Source organism: Drosophila mauritiana, chromosome 3R, assembly GCF_004382145.1.
Source record: "Drosophila mauritiana strain mau12 chromosome 3R, ASM438214v1, whole genome shotgun sequence".
Lineage (NCBI taxonomy): Eukaryota > Metazoa > Arthropoda > Insecta > Diptera > Drosophilidae > Drosophila > Drosophila mauritiana.
Window position 1 is genome coordinate 12,809,515 of NC_046670.1, and position 26,204 is coordinate 12,835,718.

The 26,204-nt window shown below is 43.2% G+C and overlaps 5 protein-coding genes across 8 annotated transcripts; 3 read left to right on the plus strand and 2 right to left on the minus strand.

The window, feature by feature from the left end:
- Positions 1 to 13,141: 13,141 nt before the first annotated feature.
- Positions 13,142 to 14,595, plus strand: LOC117142951. Its single transcript, XM_033307275.1, has 2 exons — positions 13,142 to 13,359; positions 14,069 to 14,595. The coding sequence occupies exons 1-2, from the start codon at positions 13,351 to 13,353 to the stop codon at positions 14,513 to 14,515; spliced, it is 456 nt and encodes a 151-aa protein (XP_033163166.1). The 5' UTR covers positions 13,142 to 13,350; the 3' UTR covers positions 14,516 to 14,595.
- Positions 14,596 to 15,469: 874 nt separating this feature from the next.
- Positions 15,470 to 19,495, minus strand: LOC117142950 (DNA-directed RNA polymerase II subunit RPB2). Its single transcript, XM_033307274.1, has 4 exons — positions 19,327 to 19,495; positions 17,032 to 19,200; positions 16,024 to 16,958; positions 15,470 to 15,964 (listed from the first exon to the last, which is right to left on the minus strand). Exons 1-4 carry the CDS (start codon positions 19,346 to 19,348, stop codon positions 15,560 to 15,562), a joined length of 3,531 nt encoding a protein of 1,176 aa, XP_033163165.1. The 5' UTR covers positions 19,349 to 19,495; the 3' UTR covers positions 15,470 to 15,559.
- Positions 19,496 to 19,757: 262 nt separating this feature from the next.
- Positions 19,758 to 20,869, plus strand: LOC117144621 (RPII140-upstream gene protein). Its single transcript, XM_033309915.1, has 4 exons — positions 19,758 to 19,987; positions 20,049 to 20,214; positions 20,276 to 20,364; positions 20,427 to 20,869. The coding sequence occupies exons 1-4, from the start codon at positions 19,815 to 19,817 to the stop codon at positions 20,782 to 20,784; spliced, it is 786 nt and encodes a 261-aa protein (XP_033165806.1). The 5' UTR covers positions 19,758 to 19,814; the 3' UTR covers positions 20,785 to 20,869.
- LOC117144619 (twinfilin) lies at positions 20,814 to 22,565 on the minus strand. The gene is made up of 4 exons (XM_033309914.1): positions 22,541 to 22,565; positions 22,404 to 22,481; positions 21,527 to 22,302; positions 20,814 to 21,260 (listed from the first exon to the last, which is right to left on the minus strand). Exons 1-4 carry the CDS (start codon positions 22,563 to 22,565, stop codon positions 21,108 to 21,110), a joined length of 1,032 nt encoding a protein of 343 aa, XP_033165805.1. The 3' UTR covers positions 20,814 to 21,107.
- A 281-nt stretch (positions 22,566 to 22,846) lies between these two features.
- Positions 22,847 to 25,413, plus strand: LOC117144380 (abl interactor 2). Of its 4 annotated transcripts, none has more exons than XM_033309510.1 (7): positions 22,847 to 22,990; positions 23,156 to 23,522; positions 23,807 to 24,429; positions 24,491 to 24,581; positions 24,654 to 24,665; positions 24,805 to 24,992; positions 25,049 to 25,413. In XM_033309510.1, the coding sequence occupies exons 2-7, from the start codon at positions 23,167 to 23,169 to the stop codon at positions 25,210 to 25,212; spliced, it is 1,434 nt and encodes a 477-aa protein (XP_033165401.1). In that variant the 5' UTR covers positions 22,847 to 22,990; positions 23,156 to 23,166; the 3' UTR covers positions 25,213 to 25,413. The 4 variants fall into 4 exon arrangements, with proteins under 4 accessions (XP_033165401.1, XP_033165402.1, XP_033165403.1 ...); XM_033309511.1 differs by having other exon boundaries at positions 24,494 to 24,581; XM_033309512.1 differs by lacking the exon at positions 24,654 to 24,665.
- Positions 25,414 to 26,204: the final 791 nt, after the last annotated feature.

Below are 26,204 nucleotides of genomic sequence, written 5' to 3' on the forward strand. Positions count from 1 at the left end.
TCGCACTTAAATAGCAATGATTTTCTGCAGTGTGGCCTACATTGGGTGAACTTGCAGCCAGACTGCCAAAACAAAAAAAAACTGAAACAAACATTTTGTTACCAGCAGCTTTACGATTCCATTAAAGGCTAAAAGGAAATGTCAGCCAGAAAAGGGCATCAACTTCAAAAGTTCTGGGATATTTTGGCCAGCACTCCCGCATTTGCGATTTTTGTGTGGCTTAGTTTGCCACAAAACTTCGTGCAACAAACGGCAAATTCATGAGCAAAAAGAGAGGAATTTTATTAAAGCAGGAAAAGTATTCTTTGTTCAATGAAATTCTTCATCGCTGTCTACATTTCGGTTTGAATATCAACGGTTACTTTGGTTTAGAGTATACTACAATCCAGTTTGTCAACAGCTTGTGTGTCCCGATAATAATCCTAAAAACAAAACTTTCTTCTTATGAGCTTTCCCCGACGCAATCCAAAAAGTAAGGGGATCCAACGACCCCCAAGTGCAATAAAATATTTATTCATGCATGCATGTGAACCTATGCGCGGAAATTTCACTTGTTTTTGTGCAGCTCAAAAACACAAATAAAATAAAAATAAAAATAAATCCCAAAAGCAATTGCTTTGCACTGCTGTATTCGGAATTTTGCGCAAGTTTGAAAGAATTCCCTAAGAAGGTGTGGGCAAATAACATAAAATTCACTACAAAGTATTCACGCCAACTAAAATAATAATTTATGGTACAAATATATTCAATATATTTGGAAAGTTAGTAAAGTTAAACACTTAAGCGTTTAGTAATCTAATGGTTTTTTTCTCTGCCTGCCATATAATCCCCTTTAGAAGAATGAAAACCAATTTATTTAAAGTAATAAACTAAATAATCCCTGAAAGCTTTTTTCGCACAAAACAATAAACAACAAATAATTTCGCATCAGTGTGAAGTGGAGTGTGCAATGTGTTGTTGATTGATTTACAATTTGCCCCATCTATTTCCGTTTCCTTTATACGGCCCCAAGGGATCAGCATTTGTCATCAGTTTGTAGCAATAAAGGATTAAGTGAATAGTAAAATGAACCACGAAAAACAAAAGAGCCAAAAAACACAAAAAGCAAAACCATCGAGCAACGCAATGCCATTTGGTAGGATTTTTGTGGGCATTTATAGCTGTAATCGTTATGCCACAGAGCAATTAAAAGTATAGGAGAACGCCAGGAGGCAGCTGCAAAATGAATTTCAATTAAACGGAAACATGCCCTGGCCAAAAAAAAAAATAGCCAAAGAAAGTTAAAATTCAATTAAACGATAGTTTGGCTCACACATAAATTCCCCAAATTCCTTGCACTTATGTGAGGCTAAGAGAGTGTGGCAAACTTGGCCCAAACTGCATAAGGACAAGCGAGCAGACAAGGAGCAGCTGTTCGTCCTGTCACTGACTGATTGTCCTTCGTCTCCGGGAGTCGGGATATTGCTGATGAGCCATTGGCCATGAACTTTATGGACATTTTGCGGTTGAACTTCGCCACTTTCACCTACGTCCCGGCTTTTGGACCCCCCTCCTCTGTGTGCTTGTGTTTATTGGCAAATATTTTTGCTAGCTGGAAAAATATTTGCGCTCCAGTTCGGAGCAGCAGTCTAGCTGAAAATTGTGAACTGCAAGCAGCCGCCGGCGAGCAGAATGTGCAGCATATTAAGCACTTTAACCACACGCACACATCCAAACAGCCACACACACACTTTGCCAGTTGATTCTGGATGGAGTCATTGAACCGAAGAGGGCATTAAGCTGCCCATTTGCATCACACAAGTCCCGACGACCGAGGAGCCATGAGAATGCAATATGCAAATGGGTGGCAGCCACACAAAAATATCCTGTATCAGCTTGGTTGAAAGGTGTCGGGCTGCTTAAAATGTACAAAGGATTCACTGGCTCCAAAATGGAGTTTGCAAATAGCAAAGTACAGTTCTTGAAAACCAACAGCAAGCTGGTTGAAGCTTAAAACAGAAATATTACAAACAAATTCTTCAGTAAGAAAGCAGTCTTGTTAAAATGTAATAAATGGAATAGGTTTTATAAAAACCAAGTTTAGAAGGCCATTAATCCTTTTCTGCTATATTGAACATACTTAATTGTTTCCAAGATAATGAAGTTTCCAAAGTCAAGCTGCTGATTGAAAACCCGCCCAGACTTTTAAGAACAACTTTCGAGTAACTTCCAGCACTTAACGAACCCAACAGCAATTCAACCACGAATGTTTTCCAAAATATAAATTAATTGTAGCCCCAAGAATAACGCCAGCTGACTGCATCTGAAATAAGGCCAACGAATTCTCCGGTGCAGTGAAGTTTCTTGCCCTTGGCGAATTGTAAATTTTAATGACCCCGTTAAAGGGTTGAGTGGGTTAAGGAGGCACAGTGGGTGGAGGTGGAGGTGGCTACCTCGCAGCCAAGCACAAAAATAACTCAACAATGACAAACAAGGAGAAAATAAAAATGGCATAAAAATAAAATATTCCGTAATAATGCATAAAATAAAGGAAATGGGGCTCTGCTCGAGAAGAATTGAGTTCTCTGGGCACGAAAATTCACACGAAGCGTTGGGTATTGTACCATATAAAAATAGATGTCCTGGTGTTGGTGTGAATCTGTGTGTCAGGACACACTCACACACACATGCAGAGACTCAGTGGGAGCACTTCTTGTTCTGTTTTCGTTGAGGGTTTTTTGTCAGCCGTTCCAACCTCATCATCAAACGGACTGGCTGCAGCACACTTTTATCAACTTTAAATCCGCAAAATGAGATTTCTTGTGGATTTGCATAGATTAAACTGCAATGTCCCTCCTCTAAATAAGTAAATTCCGTATATATGGCATAATATTTTGTTGCTGGTCAGTGCTTTTTCGCAGCTCGTTGTTGGTTTTTCATGGGTTGTTTGGCATTTGTTGAGCCAGAATCACTGGCTCGTGGTCCATTTCATTTTGCTTCTTTTTCTGGGCTATTCCCGTACTTTCGTTTATCGTTTAGCTCTTGGTCTTTTATCATCGATTTTGCGGTTCAAATACGCTTTTTGTTCATTCTGTGGCCACGCAGAAGAAAATCAGTGTGTTATTGGCAAATGTAGGATACCCAAATAGCTTTCTAAATAAATGTTACATATTTTTGAACTAAATAACTAAAGAGTGATTATACTTTAAAGCATGAAAATTCCATGAAAAAACCATAACAATAGAATTCATATTTTCCCAAGAGAAACAGTAGACAAAAAAAGTTGTCACGCCTTTTTTTCCTGTAAATTGCCTTCTTTAGTTAGCTTTTCTATATTTTTTTTCTGTGTGGTTTTTCGTGCCCTACCAGGAAAAGTTTGTGTCGCTCGAAAACTCATTTAAAGTTTTAAAAGTGTTGATAGATGTCTGCCAGCCACGCCCAGTCTTGCAAGTGGCTACCGCCCATTTTTGCCCTTTGTTCTGGTTGCTATTTCGGCAGTGGCTGTTTTCATTAGCCAGGCTATTTCAAGGGAAAATCTGGCGACACGTGACGCACTTCAGCTTTTGGGCTTAACTTCCCCAGCCACCTGCAAAGAACTGAAAATATAAAAAAGAAACAAACAAAACAAGCAAACTTGTTGATAGTTGCTCGACACAAGCTTAGGGCTTCAAAAAAAGGAGGAAGAGCGGTGCTCAACTTTAAAACGCAACACGTGTCGTGCCCACGGCGAAATCCAAGTCGCATAGACTGGCCCACAGGATCTGTTGGCATGGCCAGGACTAAACAGGACTAAATGGCATTTTGATTGATGTGTGCCACACAACTGCTCCAAGTTTGGGGCCAATTGACAGAGCCCACATACGTGTGCACAGGTGTACTCTCATCTAGCCCCACTTTGCTGGCCGAATGTCAAGTTAATTTCTGTCAAGGATTTGCCTAATTTTGTCCCCCTTAAATATTCACCGAAACCGGCAAGTTGGCTGTATAAAAGGCTTTTTATGTTCATCATTTCGAATCGAGTTGGGTACGATAGCCGAGAAAAAAAACCCGGCTTCAGTTGCCACAGAGCACTACGAACTACGTCAAAATGGCGGGGCCAGGTAATCAGAAAATGCCAAGTGCAGTCCCCACTCGGTTTTCATTTCGGCCACTCCAGCTCACAAAGGAGCCGAAAGTACTGAGCGCAACTTTTCGCTTTCATCCAATCTGGGATGGGGGGCAGGAAAAAACCCAACCCACGAAAGGCTCTCCAATTTTGCTGAATTCTCATCGCATTCAGGGCGCAGAAGCGAGAGAGGGATGGGTGAGGAGTAAGAGAGAGCGAGAGGGGCAACATTTGGGGGCGATGGGGCACCACCTGTTGTTGTAGTTGTTGCCGCCTAATCCACAGACCAAGAGCAAGATCAAGCCATAAACTGTTGACCCACCCAACGGCAAGTGGCTTAAAGTCCGCAGTCAGTGGTTATAGTTGTTTGAAGTTTAGTTCGTATATATATATATATATATATTGGCATTTTCTTAAGCACTCATGCTAGCGTTTTAGCCAATTGCATTAGTATTTGGGAGATAAGATTAGTTGCATGAAGACCCACAGATACACGTACTTTGCAGCATTCATGGGATTATTCACTTCACTGATTCAACTTCGAGAATGGATAAATCAAATTGTGCAGCATCGATTGAGCCGATTATTTATGTTTTAGTTCATAAATTACGAACATTGCGGCACAACAGGTGCCGAGCACACACCCACACCACCCACAACCTCCATCGACTGCGAATTGTCAATTAAGTTATTAGTTGGAGCAATAAAACTGTCAGGGCCGTAACAACATTAACATAAAGCTCACACAAATTAGATGCTGTCGTGGCAAACTTTTGCAATAAATGTATCTGCAGAAGTGTGTGCACAACTGACAGAAGTTCCGGTCCCAAAAGTCAGACGATATATGTATATATATTTAATATATATATGCGGGTGGGTCAAACAAATCAAGTGAATTCGGAACAGCTGCCGTTTGTCAGTGGTACACATTTAATTAACAATTGACAGTCGCTTGACAGTTGGCCGGGCACACAAAACCAGCAGGAGGAACACAATTCTCACCGCAGACACGGCTGCAGGACTCAGATCCTGATAAGGATAACATTAGTGCTGTGCGTTTCCTGCATTCAAGCTGACTCATTCGGAACGACCGAAGACTCGATTGACCGAAAGGGAATGCTTAATTGGAGCTGAGATTCAATCGGTTAAGTGTATGTGTAAAGTAGCCCTATTAAAGCGGCAAACAAATGATACTAAAATAATAGAATTACAGAGAATTGTTATTAGATAGTTACACCAAGCGATTTAAATTAAAGCAAGGGGCATTCAGATTTAAATTAGCTTGCGATAACATTTAAACTAATATTACCCCTTTATTGACCATTTTCTAAGTAGAATATACAAACATTTTCGAATTTATTAGCTTGTTTAAACTGTAGTCCACTTTTCTGGCTCGAGAACCACTTGAGCAACTAGTTCGACAAAGGGACAACTCTGGAAAGGTCATGGTACGCTCCAAGAGATTTGACCCCCAAACTTTGCGGTCGGCCATCAATAAAAGTTGGCATTCACATCCACATGAGAAGCCCTATCCGAATGCGAATGCGAAGCCGAATCGAATCGAAGGGTCCTTATCTTATCTTAAGTTCGGGCGACCGTGACCATGATCCTTGGCTAGAGAAAAGAGAAAAGTTTACTTTGGCAGCGTTTTATTCGCATGGCTTTGCATTTGTTTTTCGTGTTGCAGCTGTATTTGTGCTTGTGTTGCTGTTGTGTGGACAGTTTTGTTTCCTGTCAATGCTTTTGTCACTTCGCACAGGACACTCGCACACATTCATCGAGGAGCAGAAGGGCACCCGCAGCTTTGTCGTCACGTCTGTGGTTTATGTACATACATACACAAACACAGACACATTTCCCGCTCGCCGGCATGAAAAGTGGAAAAGCATCCCAAAAACTAACTGTGATTCATGTAAAACATGTGGCTCCCGCAAATACAGTCGCTCATGTGTAATGCCAAAATGGGGAGTCCTGAGGATTTTCCGCCCCACCCACCAACGTGCCCCATTCACTGGGGCAACTTGCATAAAGGCAACACTCGCCGAAAAGTTAACGCTCATGAGCAACATACACAGGGTTTTATTTCCACTTTTGTTTCACTTTTTATACCTCGTAAAAGGACAGGGTATATGGTATCGTCAAAATGTTCGAAACAGCCACTATAAAAAAAATGTCCCATACTGGTACATTTCATGTTTGAAATCATAGTCAACAAAAATACATAGTTTGAACCCAGCTCTGACTTTACCTATTTAAATAAATGTGATATTATTTAATTTAATACTTATTTAAGGGTACTCAACTTATTGGTAGTATCACCCTGCCTTATTTTTTAAAGCTCTCGCCAACTTTTCCGCATATGCTAAGCCCAAGAGACGTGAGGGGAAATGGAGAAACTATTATGAGTATTAAATTTAGGAAATGTTGCAAGTGCGTTAATGAGTTTTTTGTTCTCGTTTCGTTTGTCAGACGGTCGGAATGTAATTAGACGCCCATAGAAAAGGCACCCCCATTTCGTTGCCATTAATCACATAACTTACCATCGGACAGACAGGCGGTCAGAAGGACAAAACGACCGCAGGACCAACGGACAGTTGGACAAAATGACAGCAAAACAGGCTACGTCCAACTTGACAGAGATTAACATGGAAAGGATTAACAATATACAGTTGATCGTCTAACTGGTATGTTTAATTCCAATTAAAGCTGAAGAGGGACATTTAGGATTATAATTTTACACGAGTTAAGTAAAGTTCAGTTGGCTATTGTTATGGTCATGTTAGTGATTAAATTACCTAACTTTGGGCAGAAGCACTACCAATTAGATGCACAAATCAAATGAAATGCAACTATCTGCCAGCCAGTTAAACCATTTGGATGCAAATATCACTCATCCGTAGTGTGTGCACCCATAACAAGCTTAACCGAATTAGGAGTACAACTTTGAAAAGTGAAATAATCCTGGCATAAGATGAAATTCAGTTCCCTGCTCCACCTCCCTTCTCTTTGAAATTTGACAGAATTTCCTTTTACTGCCGGCTGCTGATGTCCGAAATCAATTCAAACGGGGACTCAATCAAACATTTCCCATTCGCATTCCGGTTCGGTGCTCTGCACTCTCTTCCTTGAGCATTTCGCCTGTGTGTCCTGGGCCCTGCCAAAAATGCCAATGCCAATGCCATTTTCCATTCGCCAATCACCAAGCCTTTTTCTTTTTTGGCCATTTCTGTCCGCTTTTCTAGTTGGCTGCTGTGTGCAGTTTATTTTGCAATCAAATTGTTTTTATCACATCCGCACAACTAAACTGTAAACATTTGCAAGCAACACTTTTGCCAGTTCCGGCTACCAAAAAGAAAGAGTTCTACCCTCTAAATCTGGAAAAATGAGAAAATATGGGGGAATGCAAATCGTATGTGATGATGGAAATCAGGGACGGATTAGGTTTATTAAAAGGATTATGATTTGGATCCTTATTAAACAAAAAACTTCTAGCAATATACAACTACATACAAAAATATTTATTCAAAAAAAATGTAAATACCTTATGAGTTAGAAAATTATAGGATTTATTGAAACTATAATTGTATGTTCATTAAAATTTAATAAAGAATTGTTTTGCAGCTTGTATTTTCATTCAAAACTCCCAAATTTCCACCAAATCCCCCACTGAACATGCAAAGCAGAGAAGCTAGGAAAAATGGAAAAGTATGCTATCGAAAAAAAAGAATAAACAAGCGAAACTGCAGCGGAAAATTAGAAAAAAGTCGAAATTCGAGGCTCCAGCTGTTTGTGGATTTTGTGGGGGAATAGAGCTGAAAAATGTTTCGGCGAAGGAAAAAGAAATTTGCAATCAAAGTTGAGAGATTTTGCTTCGATTTTTTATTTTTTATTTTTTTCCATGTTGACCGTTGTTTGGCTGCTGCTGCTGCTGCTGGTTTTTAGCCACATTTAACTTGGGCTTAGGGGAAACGCGTCGGAAAATTGAAAATCAAACTGACGGCGAAAATCAATTAATGTCCAGCTGAAAAGCACACGACAACAAACTGTTCCTCAGTTCAGCTAATTGTTGGCTAAAAGTTTTGTAAAGGGAAGAAAATCGCATTTATTGTGCGATACTTTTCATTACTCCAATGTATGGAAATTCATGAAAATTTCAATCCCCCTCCATTTGGCGGTAAGCTGCTTAAATGCGCCTTTGATCCAATGGGAACAGACGACTGGGAGCCCAAATCTCGAAACCCTGACCCCAACCCATCGGGGTCCCCATTCCAATTCGCACTGGCTTTGTGGCTCAACTGTAGGCAATTTTTGGACGGCCACGTGATGAGCATCGAAAGCATATTCAAATCCAGTGACAAACTGGCCGAGAATCTCCGTGGAGCGGGATTTTCGAGGCAGTCATGCAGACTGGTCTCTGGCTGTGCTGGAGTTGGTGAAGCATGGACAATTTAACAAACCTATTTATTTATGAAAGCCAAAGTGCATTTCGATTGTCGGACATGGACAAGATGTGACCGAAATTCAATTGAAATTCTCAAATAAGCCATTTGCTGGAGCAGTCACGTGAATTCCAGGCCTCGACCTGAGTCAACAACAATGGAATTAAGTCAAACAAATTGCCAAACTGTCGAGAAAATTACTAGGCAGTGCGGGGAAAATAAGAGACAGCCACTTTTAATGCCAGACATTGCTTTATTTCGGAGCAAAAATGCTCTCCGTTCACTACTAATGTTTGTTAAATATTTGGATAGCAACAGTATTCATTTGAGCACTAGTATATCTGTGTTATTTGAGCATTAAGGTGAAAATGTAGTTTTCAGAATGTAATGGCATTAGATACATGTACCGACATAGAATAATAAAAAAATATTTTAGTTTGATGTTTAATGGAGCTTTAGAAACGGTGAAGAACAGAATATTCGAAGGATTTTAAATTGGAATTAGATTCTCCTGTATACTTTGAGAATATCCAAAGATTCTCGTACTTGCAAACTATTTTTCTGCCATTTTAAATACATGTGGTTCCTCAACCGAATTTCCCGCAAATTTACGAAGCCTTAAGGGTTCAGCAATTTTTCAATTAGTTCCAGCCCGCCCAAATCCAGTTGTGATTTTTAGCTTTGATTCGCAAACTGTGTCAGCCACGCCCCCAAGGAGGATGCCACGCCCTGGCCGCAAAAATATGAATGCAACATGGGTGAAAAGGGAAAAGTATATAGCAGGTAACAGGTAACAGGCAGGTAGGTTAATAACCGGCATGCCACGAAAAATTAATGGCAAACCATTTAGCCAAGTTTTTTTTTTTTTGGTATGCCGCCACGCGACCGCCAAAGGGGAAGTCCCGGCCCAAAGAAGCATGGGGTGCAAATTATGCAACAGACAGGAGACAGCATTGGAAAAGGGGGCATGGGGCACGGGGGCAGGGAAAGGGGAACTCTGTAAATGCGAATGAAAAACTTTAACTTAATTTGCGGCCGGGAAACAGGTGGAAAAGTATCCACAGGCAATGGGGGGAGGGGGGAGTGGCAAAATACCGGAGACTGGCAATTTAATTAACGGAGCCAGTTAAACATTCAAACACTGACACTAAGCCCACCTCTCACTGTCTCCTCACCCACCCACGTTCAAGGTCCTTGGCCCCGGCACACACCGAATGCGACCCACGAGGACCTCTGGCAACCCTTGTTCGAATAAAAGTGCTCCGCTCAAGTGGCGCACGCAAAATAACTTAAAAGCCGCAAAGTGGCTGGCAAAAACTATTTAAGTTTATGCGATAACAACAATAAAGGGACAGGCCCCATTCCATCCAGCAGTTCTGCACGATTCAGTGCTGTCTGTTTGGATAGGAAACCTTAGCTACTTGTTTATAAACAAAATTGAATAAAGATATAAACGCATAATAGGATTCCTATATTGAAATTTACTTTCTTAGTTTTAAGCGTTATTTTATATTGTTTATTGAATTCTTTTAATAATAGCAGCTGTATTAAATCTTAGCTCTTTCTAGTCAGCACTAGATTGCCGCTCGTTACGCCCTAATGTCCTAGGTGAATGTGCGGCATACTTTCAGGCGCGGGCCATATTTGGATGTGTGCGTAGGTGCGTGCGTGTGAGCCGCTCGCAGTGTGGCTGTAGTTATGTAATTATGGTAATTAAAAACGCGCTGCAAACGCCGTTTGTCTTGTCATCGTATTTCATAGTAAAGCACCTTTTGGCTTTTGGTATTTGCACAAAGCCAAAGACAGAACTGGCTCATTTACATGAATAATAATGCCAACACACTAGCAGGCATCCTTGATTCCCCCACCGAATTATGATTATTTCGTTATAAACTGTATTTCGCCCTTCCAAAACCGAAAGCCCCCCTCCGACTCTTATCAATTAACAATGCTAATGAGGCCCGAATGGGGCGGGAAATTGTGCGAAAAAACGAACAATCCAATGGCAAAAGGTGTTGAATGTGAAATATCCGCTTAAATCTGGCCACTGGGACTACCACGGAGCGCTTTAACGCAAATCAAAATAATTCACAAGGAAAAAAACAGACGCTATATGAAAAAAACCATATGGATTATTTATTTTCATATATTTAACGTAACACGGGGTTTAATGGCAGTGAATAATGTTGAGGCGATTAATATTCAGGATGCAGTTTATTGAGATTTAATGAGGACAAGCCGCAGAACAAAATTGTACTCTCGTTATGAGTAAAAAAAAATCACAGTTAGATCAAAAAGCCTTAAATTGTTTTAAATAGTGCGTTGAAATGCGGCAATAAATTGGATTTATGTATTTAAAACCATACAGCTTGCTCCACATTTTTGTAACTTCTTTTGTTAAATTTTATTTTCATCGCCAATGTGATATAATCGCCAACACTAACAACATTATCTTGCATAATAAATTGGCGAAAAAAAAACAAATGAGGGGAGATGGGAAATATAGCAAAAATATTGAATAATTCCATAACCTTTGCTGCTTCCCTATTCGCAGCTTTGAATTATATAATACGTTGCAAAAATATGCAATTAAATAAAAATAATAAAAAGACCAAATGTACAAGTAACAGTAAACAATCATAGAACAAAATCGTATTAAAATATTAGCAAAAACAGGAGATTCAGCCGTATTGTGTGGATTTTATTCAATCAACTTTTTGCCAACTTTTAAATAAAACGAAGAACATTTTCAATGGTCTATTCATTCGCTTTATTCCCATTTGTATGCAGTGTGGCGAATTAAATTGCTTTCATTGTTTGTAGTTACAGATTAACCTTTGTAAATACTAACTAGGGAGCAGCCATATGATACCTGTTACTCCCACAACGCCCATGGCTTTTGGCCAGACCCATAAACCACAATTTGTGGCTAATGCTGGCGCCACAAAAAACATCGATGCCGACACCTACGAAATCGAAAAGCTTTCCCTTTTTTTATTCACCAGTTTGCGCAAACAGTAGCGCGATGATAAAAAAAAAAAAACACCCAATAGATTGAGCTGCCCAACATAAGTACGTACATAAGTATATGTTTCACCTTTCACACGACTCCAGCTGAGCATGCGAATGGGCTCATTAAAGGCAGACGGCAGACGCTTCTTGGCCAACGAGAATCGGGCCGAAAGCGAAAACAAGTCCGAAACGAAAGCCCCCCAAAATCGAATATGCAAAGTGCGGAAAAGGGGGCTAGAGATGCGATGCAATTAATCAGTCGCGTTTCTCGATTGGAGTTCCAGCGAAATCGGACGACAACTGTTTTGATTTACCAAACAATACATATGCTATAAAGCATGTAATTATTTGCGCTTCACTTGGCGCTTATTTGTTTTCTTTCCGTTACCTCTTTTTTTTTGGCCATAATTTCACATTTAAAGCGATTAAATTTCGCTTTTGGCCTTGCGCTGCGCTAGCCCTCGACTCAATTACGTCTGCTTATTTATTTAACTCTATTTCTGCATCGGACTGTAATTGATTTTCAACCGCGGGTCCACGGTGCGTATGATTGATATGCCAGCAATCAATGCTGAAGAACCCTCGACAAACATGTATTTAACTAGAAATTTCTATTATTATTGTTCGCCTCAACTGCAAATAGACAGAAGATAAACACTCGGCAAATCATCCCGCAAGTGTGCAAAACTCTTTACTAAACTCAAGGCAGCGCAAATATTTATTCGCTAATTAAGCATTTCTACGTGTCTAAATTTATTTCTGCCGTTTGGGTGATTTTTTCCATTTACCTTCCCATTCCAGCGGCTGCTATAATAATAAATTTGACATCACTACTGGCGGCAAGCATAAAATTACCACCAGATAAACACAAATGTAAGCAGCTGGAAATTAGTCTTGAGCTCATCATCAAGCACAGGTGATTGATCCGCGCTCGCATGCTGATAACATTGACCCTCTCGATACTCCGACCTAGTGATCAATTAATAGCACAAATATTTAATGATCCGCCCACGGACCTTCTTCATCTATTAACCCATTGATGATCTATGGGCGGGAAACTAAAATGGCTATGTGATCATCTAAAGAGACTATGTACCATGAAGGGTTGGAACTGATAATAGTTTCTACAAACAATAAATATTATTTTAAATATATAAATATGAAGGTAATGCTATAATCTTAGGTCTAATTATAATGTATTAAATATTATAAGAATATTAAAAACTATTTTCTTTTTTGAAGAATCCAAATAGTACCTTTTTAGTACCTACTCCTTTATGAATAATACTACTAATATTATATTCCTTCCTTCCTTTTAGATCCCATTAAAATGACATAATAAATGTGATTTTAATCTTTTAATGCTTCTTGATTCAGGAGATGTTCTTGCTGCAGTTAATGAGTGTTAAGCCAGACATCTGTTTTTATTTGCCCACCGTTTGCAATTTGTTGACAGCTGGAAGCTGCGCGGCTTCTGCTGCTTTTTCTTCATCCAGCTCGGGCCTTCTTTTTTTTATTTTTTTTATTTTGTATATTTTTTATATTTTTTTACTGCGCTTCAGCTTCTGCCGGCGGCTCCGTCGGGCGGTAAATGAAGTTAACTTGGCCTTGTCGCACGCCAGTCTGCTTCTGACATTCGCGCGCCGCGCTCGATCGCCGCTTTTAACGTCTGTGATACTCCGTTGCTGTTGGCCAAAAAGGGCCAAAGTGCCGACAAGCGAAGCAAAGCGGCTTAGGTTCAAAAATAAATATATATAGCTATATATTTCTTCGATTTTCGTGGAGCGAACTTGAGCTGGGATTTTGGCAAACGCAATGAAAACGGTAATTCAAACACAAGAACCGACTCAAAAGTATAAAGTCACTCTGGCAGCTTTTGGCCAAATATCAAATGGTGTTTTGACTGAAACCAATTCTTGTTGGTCACAATGCTCAATTAATTTGCCGAGTTTTTTAGACCGATTAAGTATGCAAATAGCCGTGATAAAACAAATCTGTCAATGCAATAAATCATTTACAGTCGTAGCGAAAAGTGGTTGTGTTAAAATAAATGGTGAACAAGATTTTCAGATTATCAGATTAATTTTGTGATTTTCCCATTTATCATATCTTGGATTGGTCTTTTAATTAATCAAATCAAAATCAATGTGATAAATCAGAAGCATAAAATGCGGGGAATCTTAAACTGTTTGCCAGTATATACATATATTTAAAATATAAGCAAGATATATGGCTACTTAATTATTAAATTGCTTCACCTTGCAGCTGGTCGAGCTATGATTTATTTGAGATATTAATTGAGTTTTCCTTAAAATGCTCAAAAATAAAGCCATAAATCCATCGTAGGAAAAGCACCGCAAAGCCCCATAAATTTGAGCTAATTGCCAAGAACGTTTTTATTATTTAATAAAGGCCAATATATGTAAAATTGGTCTAAGCCTCGTTGCCATACATTTAAAAAGAACCGATTCAATTTAAAAATATTTTTTAATTAATAACTTATTTAAAAATAACCAAATTTACTCCTATTCAGATAAACCACACAATCGGCTTCCTACTGCTGGCAGCATACCTTCCTTGCATGTCCTGGGCAGCTCCTGCCCTGCACTTCAGTGAACCGGAGCCCGATGAACTGGAGGCCTATCCCACGTCGCCCAGCCAGGTGCTGCCCATACAACCCGTGTTGATTTACCCCAAGCCACGTGAGAATCTCTACCAGGCGCGAACTTTAGCAGGACGAAATGACGACCAGGACATCATCTTCGTGAAGCTGCTGCAGGATAAATCGCATGGCTATCGGCCCAAGCAGCAACGTCTCGTCATGGAGGAGACGAAGTCCTCGCAGCGCAAGAATCTCGGCCTAAAGGACATATTCTATGTGAAGGCGCTCACCAATGGACGATTTAGCCATGAGCGACTGAAGGTTTACCGGGTGCCCGAGTTCTACGCCATCAGTGTTTTTAGCAACGGTGATAAATGAGCAGAGACACCGGTTTGTTGGCGATAAAAAAGGAGTAAAATAAGTTATTTTTAAGATGCTATAAATAAATACCTCAGGAGTGCCCAAAGTGGAGTGTTTCATTCCGCTTTTTTTGTTGCTCTGAACTGAACTCTCTTATCGCGGCGCCACTTCGCGTTCGCGGATTTACACGCAATTTCAATTACTCATAAGCCGGGCTCAGGCGGGCTGACTGATGGGTGTCAGCATGGTCTTGGCCATCAGCCCCAACATTGGTATCAGCATTGGCAGCGACACGAGTTCGGTTGGGCCGATGCTGCTCGTTCCGTCGGAGCCACGTCAAGTGGCAATTAATAACTGTCAGTCGATTGGCGGCTGTGGCTACAGCTCCACCACCAGCTCCACCACCTTCTCCACCGCACACAATCCACATCCGACAACAAAGAACTAATCCCTTTTGTCACTGGGCGTCACAGACCGCGGGCCAAAGCATTACGTCAAAATCAAAGAAGGCAACAAAAGCTCGGCAAAAATATAAATGCGAATGGAAAGGCTTTCTATGTAAAAGCCGAATTTAGGATACGCTTAGGGCAAAGGTATTTTGCTGGATAATGGACTTTGTTAGGGGATTACCAAAGAAAAATTGGAGCAAAGAAAGAGTCAGTACCCAGAACGCAGATTATTTGATTTCCTAAAACGAATAGGGATTGCCAACTAGGTAAATACCCATTACACACAAATTTAATCACAAATAATACCAAAACCTTTCAATGTCCTATATACCCTCTCAAGAAATGTTTGTGAGCAAAATAACTTATTACAAATAAGCAAATAAATCACATTCCACTAACAGCTCTTGAACCCGTGCAGACTTTCGCCCAAATCCGCTTGTGGCACGTTCGCGTCTTTAAAAATGCTCGGCAGGTATTCGCTCCAGTTCCGGGAATAATAGAAAATGCCACACAAAGCACCTAATTGAGTTGTCACAATTATGGTAATTTAATAATTAACTGCTAGCATTTAGCTTAGGGCTATTATGTGGTCTGGACACGGATTACGGTCTGATTAGGTGACCATCAGGCGCGGCGCAATGTTCATTGACATCAGCTCCTGGAAGAGAAGCTTGGCCGCATATGGGAGTCGCACCTGGGAAATCTGCGTCTTGTTCTTGCAGCCCTTGCACTCGAAAGTATTATTGCGCAGATTGGCGATGGCAATGAGGCCACAGAAGTTGCAGATGTGCACGCGGTACGGATCGGAGACCTCGAATAGACGTTCTCGCAGGAACTGAGCGGCGCCGTGGGAGATCTGGCAATCACGCTCCATCTCACCGAAACGCAAGCCACCATCACGAGCACGACCCTCCATAGGCTGACGCACCAGGATCTGGACGGGGCCTCGAGCTCGAGAGTGAATCTTGTCGTCCACCATGTGCTTAAGACGCTGATAGTAGGTGGGCCCCAGGAAAACCTATCGTTCAGGGACTGATTAGTTTAAGATTATTGCAAGTTAAAAGTGAAGCACTTTACCTGAGCATTTATCTTTCGTCCGGTGTGGCCATTGTACATAACCTCATTGCCTCGAAGATGATAGCCGTACTCCTGAAGGAAGGTGGAGATCTTTTGCACGTTGACGGCATCGTTGAAGGGTGTAGCATCACCGATCTCTCCCTTGTTGGATCCCAGTTTGCCCTGCAGGCACTCGATCAAGTGACCAATTGTCATACGAGATGGGATAGCGTGGGGGTTGATGATGATATCGGGTGCCAAGCCCTCGCAGGTGAAGGCCATATCCTCTTGACGGTACTGAATTCCGCACGTTCCCTTTTGTCCGTGACGAGAAGCGAACTTGTCGCCGATCTGGGGAATACGCACGGAGCGCACTCGAATCTTGCAGAACTTGTAGCCTTCGCTGTTGAGCGTAAGCATCACCTGGTCCACAATACCCGTCTCAGAGTTTCGCAGGAAAGTGGAGGCATCTCGTTTGGAGAAACGCTTCGTGTTGCTGTCCAGTTCGTCGTCGTTTTCAGGAAGAGTAATTGTCTTGCCAATAACTACATCGTCGCCAGATACACGAATTCCTGGGGCAATAATTCCATCATCGTCTAACTTGTCGTAGTGAGCATTTCTCATTCCCTGGCAGGTGCCGCGATGAGGCTTCTCAAAGTTCTCTTCCTGATCCCCGACACGTTTGTTCTCCGAATCCTTGTATGATCGGTAGAACACAGAGCGGAAGAATCCACGCTCCACAGCGGAAGCATTCAGAATGACAGAATCCTCCTGGTTGTAGCCAGTGTAGCAGAGGATAGCCACGATTGAATTGATGCCAGCTGGTAGTTCTCGGAAACGCAGGTACTCCATGGAACGTGTGGTCACAAGTGGCTTCATAGGATAGTAAAGTACGTGGGCTAGTGTGTCCATACGCACATGGAAGTTGGTAATATACACGCCCATAGCTTGCTTACCTATAAAAGATGACAAGAAAGTTATAAATACATTCATTTCAAGTAAAACAGTAATGAATACTCATAAACTTACCCATAGCGCTTTGATAGGTGTTACGCGGACTCTGATTGTGATCGGGGAAAGGAATAATGGACGCGCACACGCCCAGGATCATGGCTGGATGGATCTCGCAATGTGTGTATGTGGTACAATAAGCATAATCCTTGTCCTGCTTCAGATCGTAGGGAGACATAGCGATCATGACCGTTTCCTCCTCAAGGGTATCAATGTACTCCACCACTCCAGAGGCCACCAGGACTTGCCAACTGTAGTTGTTGTAGTCTCGCTCCTTTAACATCTCCACATGAGTCTTTTTAAGCAGCAGCGATCCGTTTTCCACGATCAGAAGTGGTCGACAAATGCGACCAGCATCTGTATAGATTCGGATCTCACGATCTCGAATGTCTCGAATCATGGACACCTCCGACACGATGATGTCCATCTGGCGACGCAGCTTACGAAGCGTTGCCATGAGCTGCTCAGGATCACGATGTATGCCCACCCAGCAGCCGTTCACAAAGATCTTTGTGGCATCAGCGATGGCAGAGGGAGCAATTTCCTCCAGGTTTTCCATAGACCACTCCTCCAAGAACTCCAGAATGGGAGAAGGTTGTGATCCCACAGAAATGTAAGCCATGAGCGCCAGATTCTTCACCAGACCGACAGCTGCTCCCTCAGGAGTTTCAGCGGGACACAGCATACCCCAAAGAGTATTGTGCAACTGACGAGGTTTGGCCAGTTTACCATCTCTGCCAATTGGCGAATTGACACGCCGCAAATGGGATAAAGTAGAGGCGAAGGTCAAGCGGTTCAACACCTGGGAGACACCGGCTCTCGCCTGATGCGCCTTCTTCTGGTCGCCCCAATTGCCAGTGGCCAAGGAATACCTTAGGCCATCAGTAATGATGTTAGTCTTGATGGCCAGTTCAAGGTTGAAGTCCTTTCCGCGATCGATGAACTTCTGTGTGTACATGCGCACCTCTTTCATCAGGTTTTTGAACAGCCCACGGAAGAGGAAGGCTAGGAGGGGTCCAGCGAGATCAAGTCGCTTGTTTCCATAGTGATCTCGATCATCGAGTTCTCTCCTGCCCAAAGAGGCTAAGAGCAGGCGGTGAACCATGTAGCCCAAAAAGTATGCCTTCTTGGTCTCGCAGAAATCGGATACTCCAACGTGGGGCAGCATTTCCTTTTGCAGAATTTCCTTAGCGTACTTTATACGCTTGTCTTTTGTGACTCCGGGACGTGCTCCTCTAGCTCCAATGAAGTTCAAGGCAACGTTTTGCTCTTGGACCACGAAAGCCTCGTCCAGAGAAGGTTTCACCATTTCCATCATCTCGGGATCGTCAAAGTCGTAGATAATATGCTCCAGAATATCGCGATCGGCCACGAAACCCAAAGCTCGAAATACAATCATAATGGGTATCTCCTGTTTGATGTACGGTAAGATGGCAATAATCCTCTGACCAATGGCTGACTTTTTGATGTTTTGTGATCCCCTTGCCATCATGTTTACCCACAGAGTAGACGTGGGTCGGGAACTGTGCTCCAAACACGACCGAATCTCAGTCTTAAAGGCATACTTGCCATCCTTCATGCTGAACACGTACACTGTGTTGGTGGCCATTTTCTCTTGGGCAATTAGCACCTTCTCAGAGCCGTTGATGATGAAGTAGCCGCCGGGATCCAACGGGCACTCGTTCAGCTCCGTAAGATCACGATCAGTAAGCTGTGATAGCAAACAGTACGTTGATCTCAACATAATGGGAATCTTGCCTATGAAAGTCTTTTGATGCTGTGTTTCCACGGGATCCAGGCCCTCGACATTCTTGGTTTTCGTAATGTCCACGTAGAGAGGAGCGGAGTAAGTAAGATTTCGCAGGCGGGCCTCGTTCGGCATCATAGGACTGGGCGAACCATCCTTTTCCCAATGTGTTGGCTTGGAAAGATAGATTTGCTCGAATTTCAGAGAGAATCTGGGCGGGGTTTCCACCTCTCCGGATGTGTGCTGCGCCTCCGCCTGCAGCTCGATGGCGGGGGAATCCTCCACAATGCGCTGCACCGACATCTGAATGAACTCATCGAAACTGTCCAGCTGCTGCCGCACCAAACCCTTCTCGTCGAAGTAGGCGTTTATCACGATCCAGCAGGCCTCCTGCCACAGCTCGTGGGAGATCTCCTCGGCATTCTCCTCCTCGTACAGCTCTGCAAGATGTTATTTGACCATTGAATTTCATTGCTAATAATGCGGAGCCCTAGCGCTCCAGCCGCCATGTTAATTTCGGTACACGCCAACGTGCATGCACACATTTCGCAATTCATTTTACTCACCTTCCTCGTTGTCGTACATCATGATTTCAGTTTTCCAAAGTGCAGAAGCACTTTATGCGTTCAAGTTAATAACAATAAATTGGATTTGCTATGAATTAAATTGTAAAAACGTAGAAAATTTCACAACAAATGTTTGCCGACAACGCGTTTGGCGGCGTTGTGCTGTGTTGGTAAACGTCAAAAGCAAAACGTAAGGTGCAGTACATAAATTTATGGCTAATACTTGTAAATACAATAAAATTGTTTTTGGCGACAAAATAAATTTAAAAGTGTGAAGGATAAAAAAATTGTATGAAAACCTAAATGTGTATGTAACTTAAGTTATAATAAGAATATAATTTTATTATCAACAAACACACTCCAATTGGAAACAACTAAAACGAGAGTTAGGCAACACCAATGACATGCACACTTTCCAACACTAACAGACCGGCAAACAGCTGAGTTTGTTGTTCTCGTTTAACTTGATTATTTAACACGCTTAAAAAATGAATTTTATGTGGAAAGGACGCCGGTTTCTGATCGCAGGTATCCTGCCAACTTTCCAAGGCGCCGCAGATGAAATAGTCGATAAGGAAAATAAAACCTACAAGGCTTTTCTGGACAGTAAACTACCAGAAGAAACGGGACTGGAGCGCCTCAAACAAATGTTTTCAATCGAGTAAGAAACTAATAATTGCATTTATACTAAGATCTACTGATGAACCAAAACATTTAAATAGCGAGTTTGGCAGCATATCCTCCGAGCTTAACTCTGTTTATCAGGCCGGCTTCCTGGGATTCCTCATTGGAGCAATTTACGGCGGAGTTACACAATCGCGCGTGGCCTACATGAATTTCATGGAGAACAACCAGGCCACAGCCTTTAAATCGCACTTTGATGCCAAGGTAGGTATCTACTTATTACCATTTAAATATGTTATAATCATGTTCCTAATCATAATTACAGAAAAAGTTGCAAGATCAATTCACAGTCAACTTCGCCAAAGGCGGCTTCAAATGGGGCTGGCGAGTGGGACTTTTTACCACATCCTACTTGTAAGTTCAGCAATACGAAGTCAAATCTGTATCTGTGTGATACTAAAATGTGTTCCTTACAGCGGCATCATCACCTGCATGTCGGTGTACCGTGGAAAATCCTCAATCTACGAATATTTGGCCGCTGGTTCTGTCACCGGCTCGCTGTACAAAGTGAATCTGGGTCTGCGGGGCATGGCGGCAGGTGGAATCATTGGAGGTTTCTTGGGCGGCGTGGCTGGTGTGACGTCGTTGCTGCTGATGAAGGCATCCGGGACCTCGATGGAGGAGGTTCGCTACTGGCAGTACAAATGGCGACTCGATCGCGACGAAAACATTCAACAGGCGTTCAAAAAACTGACAGAGGACCAAAACCCAGAGCTTTTCAAGGCCCACGACGAGAAAACATCCGAACAGGTATCGCTGGACACGATCAAGTGAGTCGCGAAGGCTTAAAGAAGACGCCAGTGTAAACTTAGTTGTTTTTTTAATTTAAATAAATTGCATATATGTCCATCTAAAGTTACATAGACAAGAATACATTTAAGGAAGCCCACTTTGGCGGCTGCTATGCGATGTTTCAGTTGATGCCTAGTGCCTCTAAAGATATCGACTGGCGTACGGACAAATATAGACACGGGACGACAGATAGACACAACACAAAAGAAATGAACGTTTGGATACAATAAATTAAATGCTCTGCTAGGAAACAGTACGTAGAAGGGGGATAAATAGAATTGACTCGGTGGGATCGGGATTCAGACTTAGTCCTCGGCGGTGGGACGCGTGAGGCGCTTGGCGCCTCGGTTTGGTGGCCCCTTGGGCTTGGCAAAAGCCGGTCGGTGTAGAATCTTCTTTGGGTGCAGCTCGTCCTGCAGGAAGGCTTCGGTCAGCTCGCTGCCGCTGTCGATTTCAAGCTGAAATGTAAAACGTTGTTAGCAAACATGAATCAGATTTAGTATGATTTAAAATTACTTATCATTTATGATTTATAAAAAGTGAGACATGACCTAAATATGATTCAAAATATTTCTAGAGATCGTGAATCAAAAGTATAATGAATTTGGAGATTTGAAAGCAATAAATAAATCACATACAATATAAGCACGGTTTTTGCTTTTTATAGGCCTAATCTTTAGTGCTTTTAGTGCAGCCACACCCACTCGCATTCATATCAACGCACCTTCTTAACGACCTCCACGCCAAGGGCCGCCAGCTCGTCGAGGAAAGGAGCCTTACAGCTTGAGTACATCATGCGCTCGCGCACGGAGCAGGAATATCCAGGCATGGAGTAGACGAACACGTACGACTCGAAGTAGTCGCCCTCGTGCGTGTGCCGAAACAGAAAGAGATGGTATCGTGCATGATCCTCGGGCACTTGCTTCGGCAAATCGGCGAGCTCCACTTTGGCCGCACGCGAAACGTGGATCTGTTCCTCCTCCAGATCGATGCGGAACTGAAGGTAGTCGTGCTTGCCGCGCACCATTTCCTGAACGGCAGCCACGGTCGCCTCGCTCAGCGGGCAATTGATACCACCCAGAGTTTGGTGCCGCGTGTTCGTATTGATCTCGGTGTGAACCTCTGTCTTTCGCAGCTCCTTCAGCTCCTCCTCCCTGCTGGTCAATGGAGCTGGGGCTGCGAAATCCTGCTTGTGCCGGCGATAGCCCTCCAGCGTGCACTCATCCAGAGTGGTGGCATGCAGCTCCTCTGTGATATATGCTGATCCGAACTCCGTCTTCAACGTGGCCTTCGTTGAGGCATATACCATCTTCTGTCGGATGCTGGCCGTGTCCGGCGTCCAGCTGATCAGCAGCCAACTGTAGCCCAGCGGGATCTTGGTGTCCAGGCGGTAGAGAATATAGCAGGGCACATCCTTCTCCAGCAGGGGACCTATCAGCTTGTCGTAGTCGCGCTCCCAGTCCTTTTTCGTCTCCGCCGTGGCTCCGCAACTGAGCTGCTCTGTAATTTGGGGAGGGGTGAAAGCGGATGCGGGTTCGTTATCAAATCGTATGCCTAGTATATATCGTGTGTATATACGTTTCTGGAGCAAATCCACTCACCATTCTCGATCGAAACTTTTATCACGCGAAATTTTCCATTCTTCGCTTTGCCAAACACCTTGGCCAGCTGCTCGTTGGCTGAAAAGACAAAGGGTGTTCTAGTTATGCGGATTAGGTGCTTCCCAAAGATAACAAACCTCGGATACCCGTTTGGTGAGACATTTGGACAACAGCTAAAATTAATATTGCCGAAAAAATATATTACTCACAACCAGTGTGACCGCAATGCGCGAATAGGGAAATACTGAACAATCATATGTATCGATTCTGATTGGCAAACACTTAAAAGCTGCTATAAATTAATTATTAATTAAAATGAAACTGAAATAAAGTAATGCTATTTCTAATAATTAAATTTTGGAAAATTTGAACACTCTGTTTTACAGAACATAAATTTCGAAAATAATACCAAATGTGTCTGCACTGATACAGTGTTGAAAAATCATTCAAGCGCCAGTACTTTGCAGCACCGACCAGCGTTCTTTCTTTTTTCACGGAAAATGTAATGAAAAACTGCATTTAACTGCATTTAAAACGTAGCAACCAGCCCGGAAAAGCATCTGTTGTGCAATCGCATAGTCAATAAAGTGAGTGCACGCGAGATTCGTCCGATTAAACCGCTCCAGCGATCAACTGGAGCAGCTGGGCGTAGACGTCGGCAGAGGCCAGCCCACGCCCCAAATGTTTACGGGCGTGAAAAGTGCGGAAAAGCGGGGAATTTAATTGGCTTTTCGTTTCCCGTTCGCCTGCAGCATCCACACCCATGTTGACCGAAACCCCCATGGCCAGCGAGAACATCATGGACGAACTAGCCTCTCTGATACGCACCGAGATCCCCGATGGCCGCCAGAGTCTGCGGGACAGCTACACGAACCTGGAGCGGGTGGCCGACTACTGCGAGGACACCTACTACCGCGCGGACAACAAGAAGGCGGCCCTGGAGGCCACCAAGAACTACACCACCCAGTCGCTGGCCAGCGTGGCCTACCAGATCAACACGCTCGCCTACAGCTACATGCAGCTCCTCGAGCTCCAGGCCCAGCAGCTCGGCGAGATGGAGTCCCAGATGAACCACATCGCCCAGACGGTGCACATCCACAAGGAGAAGGTGGCCAGGAGGTAAGAACAACCAATTGCTTAAGTGAAACAGCAGTAAACTAGAATAGGAAAAGGAGATATGCATATTTTAAAACGACAAACAATACAGAATGAAAATTTATGTCTGTAAGTACGACTCATCGGTGATAAAAGCTTCATAAAGAACATACATACATACATGCATCAGACGTGCTGATAAAACTGAACGTCTCTTTCTTCATTCTTATCGTATATAACTATTTTGTTCTTTCGATTCACTTTATTTGTATTAATTATTTTTGATTGTTTTAATTTTCATCGCTCAGAGAGATTGGCGTGCTTACGGCTAACAAGGTGAGCTCGCGCCAGTTTAAGATCGTGGCGCCCATCAATCCGGAGAAGCCCATCAAATATGTGCGCAAGCCCATCGACTACTCGATGTTGGACGAGATTGGCCACGGCATTAACTCGGCCCAGCACTCGCAGGTGCGACAGAAACATCGAGGCTCCAGCCATGGGTCCGTGCAATCCCTATTGCCACCGTCGGTGGGACCGCCGCCAACCACAAAGCCCCCAACTCCGCCGCAGATGTCGCGGGCTGGGAACACTGGCACCTTGGGCAAGTCGGTCAGCAATACCGGGACACTGGGCAAGAGCTCGCGGGAGTACCGCACTCCGCCTGTGGTCAATCCACCACAGGTGCCATCGCATTACGCTCCAAACTATCCTATTGGGCATCCAAAGCGAATGTCGACGGCTTCTTCAACGATGACTACCACCACCACAGGCGGCGGAGCGGCGGGCAATGAGCGAGCGGCTGGCTACAGTGCACTCCCGATGCCACCCAGCCAGCAGATAGCCACCCATGTAAACCTGCCCTCCGCGGGCATGATGCAATCGCTGCCACCGCCGCCGCCCACTACGTACGACGATCGGAGCAGTATGCCACGTGAGTTAAATTGATTATTCTGCAATAGCTCAATACTAATAATGCGGTTTGCAATTCGTAGCAGCTCCTCCTTCGCCACTAACAGTGTCGCAGCACGAGATGACCGAGCAGAGTCACATTGGCATGCACACCTTGGGACGCAATATCAACAGGTAAGTTTCTGGAAAATGCATTCCCTTCTTTGTGTAAATATAACCTATTTATTGTTCTCTGTGCAAATCCAGGAATCCAAATAGGTAAATTGCATGTTTCTCTGTTAATTGAGGGTTATACTCAGCTAAACTAAGTTATACTAAGTTTTTGAGATTGTACTGCGTATAACCCCATGAAATACACATGTTATCTTGTATATTAACCGAATATTTTTTGCCAAAGGAATCACTTCAGTTTGAACTTCGCTCGACCCGGCTCACAGTCGCCCCCCTTGCCACCTCCGCCACCGCCGGAGGATGAGCATCAGGACTTCGGACGACCACGCACATCGACGGGACCGCAGCTGGCGCCCATAGTGCCCGAGGATCAGAACCTACCCGGTTGGGTGCCCAAGAACTTCATTGAGAAGGGTAGGCCAACTCGAGCCACTAACAATATACCTTACTAATTCTTACAAACATTCCAGTGGTAGCCATTTACGACTACTATGCCGACAAGGACGACGAGCTGAGCTTCCAAGAAAGCTCAGTGCTGTACGTGCTCAAGAAAAACGACGACGGCTGGTGGGAGGGCGTCATGGATGGAGTTACCGGTCTGTTTCCGGGCAACTACGTAGAGCCTTGTGTCTAAGCCTCGCATCGATATTCTAAACATGCCAACCATTACAATAATCTGCATTATCTGGTCTGTTCCAGTCCTCTGCTGCTTCTCAAGAGCTCCCAAGATTTCTGGGGACAACTGAGGACCGCAACAGACTCAGCTGACAATGACGATAAGATTTTGAGCATATTGATAAGGACAATTATACAATTACACACATACACAAGCACAGCAGGCCAGAGAAAGCGAATTCCATTAGCATCAGCCAAACGCATTTAGCCTAATATAAACGAGCACACACACACAGGATCCAGGGGCTGGGGATACCGCTTGCTGCCCAACTAAAACTATTTACAATTTAGTAGCCGAAAACGATGCAAGAAGGGAAAAGTGAAACCGGATACCCGTGAATAACTTATGCGATATTCCAAAACTGTTCCACAACCGTAGACGAATTCAGTCCTGCTCCTGCCGCCAATCCAAATACTTTAAATATTTGCTCACAGTTTTATCAAGCGATTTCTGTTTGCCTTGCGCTTTGATATGCCCGGCTATTATACACCAATACTACCCGAACCTAAGCCCCCAGCAATACTGTAGGTTATATAAATTTCAGTTAGCATTTAATACGTAAGTATTGGCCAGTTGGAACTTTTGTTTAAACTTTTACAAACCGCAACGATGTCTTTTTTTGCGAACGTTTAGTTAAAATGGAATTGCCAGCAAAGGAATCAAATTAAATTAAACAATACAAGTACACATACGCTCTATATGGTAAAAATAATAGCTAATAAAAATTTCAATTACTAAACCGCAAGCCCTTGTTCTATGACCGTGTAATTTGTGCTGACCTTCTCGTGAGTCCGAGCGCCGGATGTCAGTAAAAATCCGTAATTGGGGCAAGGCTCTGTGGCCTGCCAAATTCAAATTCGAAATCTCAAATGCAAATTTCCAGTCGTGTGATGGAAGGCTTGAAATATTTGCAAATGCCAACACTCATTGGGGTCATTCAGTCAGTCAAT

Coding starts and splice junctions, on each gene's coding strand:
- LOC117142950 (XM_033307274.1), bottom strand. CDS start 19,348: ATGATGTACGACAACGAGGAAG. Junction 16,959..17,031: donor CACCTATCAAAGCGCTATGG/GTAAGTTTATGA, acceptor CATCTTTTATAG/GTAAGCAAGCTATGGGCGTG. Junction 15,965..16,023: donor GACGAAAGATAAATGCTCAG/GTAAAGTGCTTC, acceptor CCTGAACGATAG/GTTTTCCTGGGGCCCACCTA.
- LOC117144621 (XM_033309915.1), top strand. CDS start 19,815: ATGAATTTTATGTGGAAAGGACGCCGGTTTCTGATCGCAGGTATCCTG. Junction 20,215..20,275: donor AATCGCACTTTGATGCCAAG/GTAGGTATCTAC, acceptor TCATAATTACAG/AAAAAGTTGCAAGATCAATT. Junction 20,365..20,426: donor CTTTTTACCACATCCTACTT/GTAAGTTCAGCA, acceptor TGTTCCTTACAG/CGGCATCATCACCTGCATGT.
- LOC117144619 (XM_033309914.1), bottom strand. CDS start 22,565: ATGTCTCACCAAACGGGTATCCGAG. Junction 22,482..22,540: donor TCACCAAACGGGTATCCGAG/GTTTGTTATCTT, acceptor TTGTCTTTTCAG/CCAACGAGCAGCTGGCCAAG. Junction 22,303..22,403: donor AAAAGTTTCGATCGAGAATG/GTGAGTGGATTT, acceptor CCCAAATTACAG/AGCAGCTCAGTTGCGGAGCC.
- LOC117144380 (XM_033309510.1), top strand. CDS start 23,167: ATGTTGACCGAAACCCCCATGGCCAGCGAGAACATCATGGACGAACTA. Junction 23,523..23,806: donor AAGGAGAAGGTGGCCAGGAG/GTAAGAACAACC, acceptor TTCATCGCTCAG/AGAGATTGGCGTGCTTACGG. Junction 24,993..25,048: donor CAAGAACTTCATTGAGAAGG/GTAGGCCAACTC, acceptor CAAACATTCCAG/TGGTAGCCATTTACGACTAC.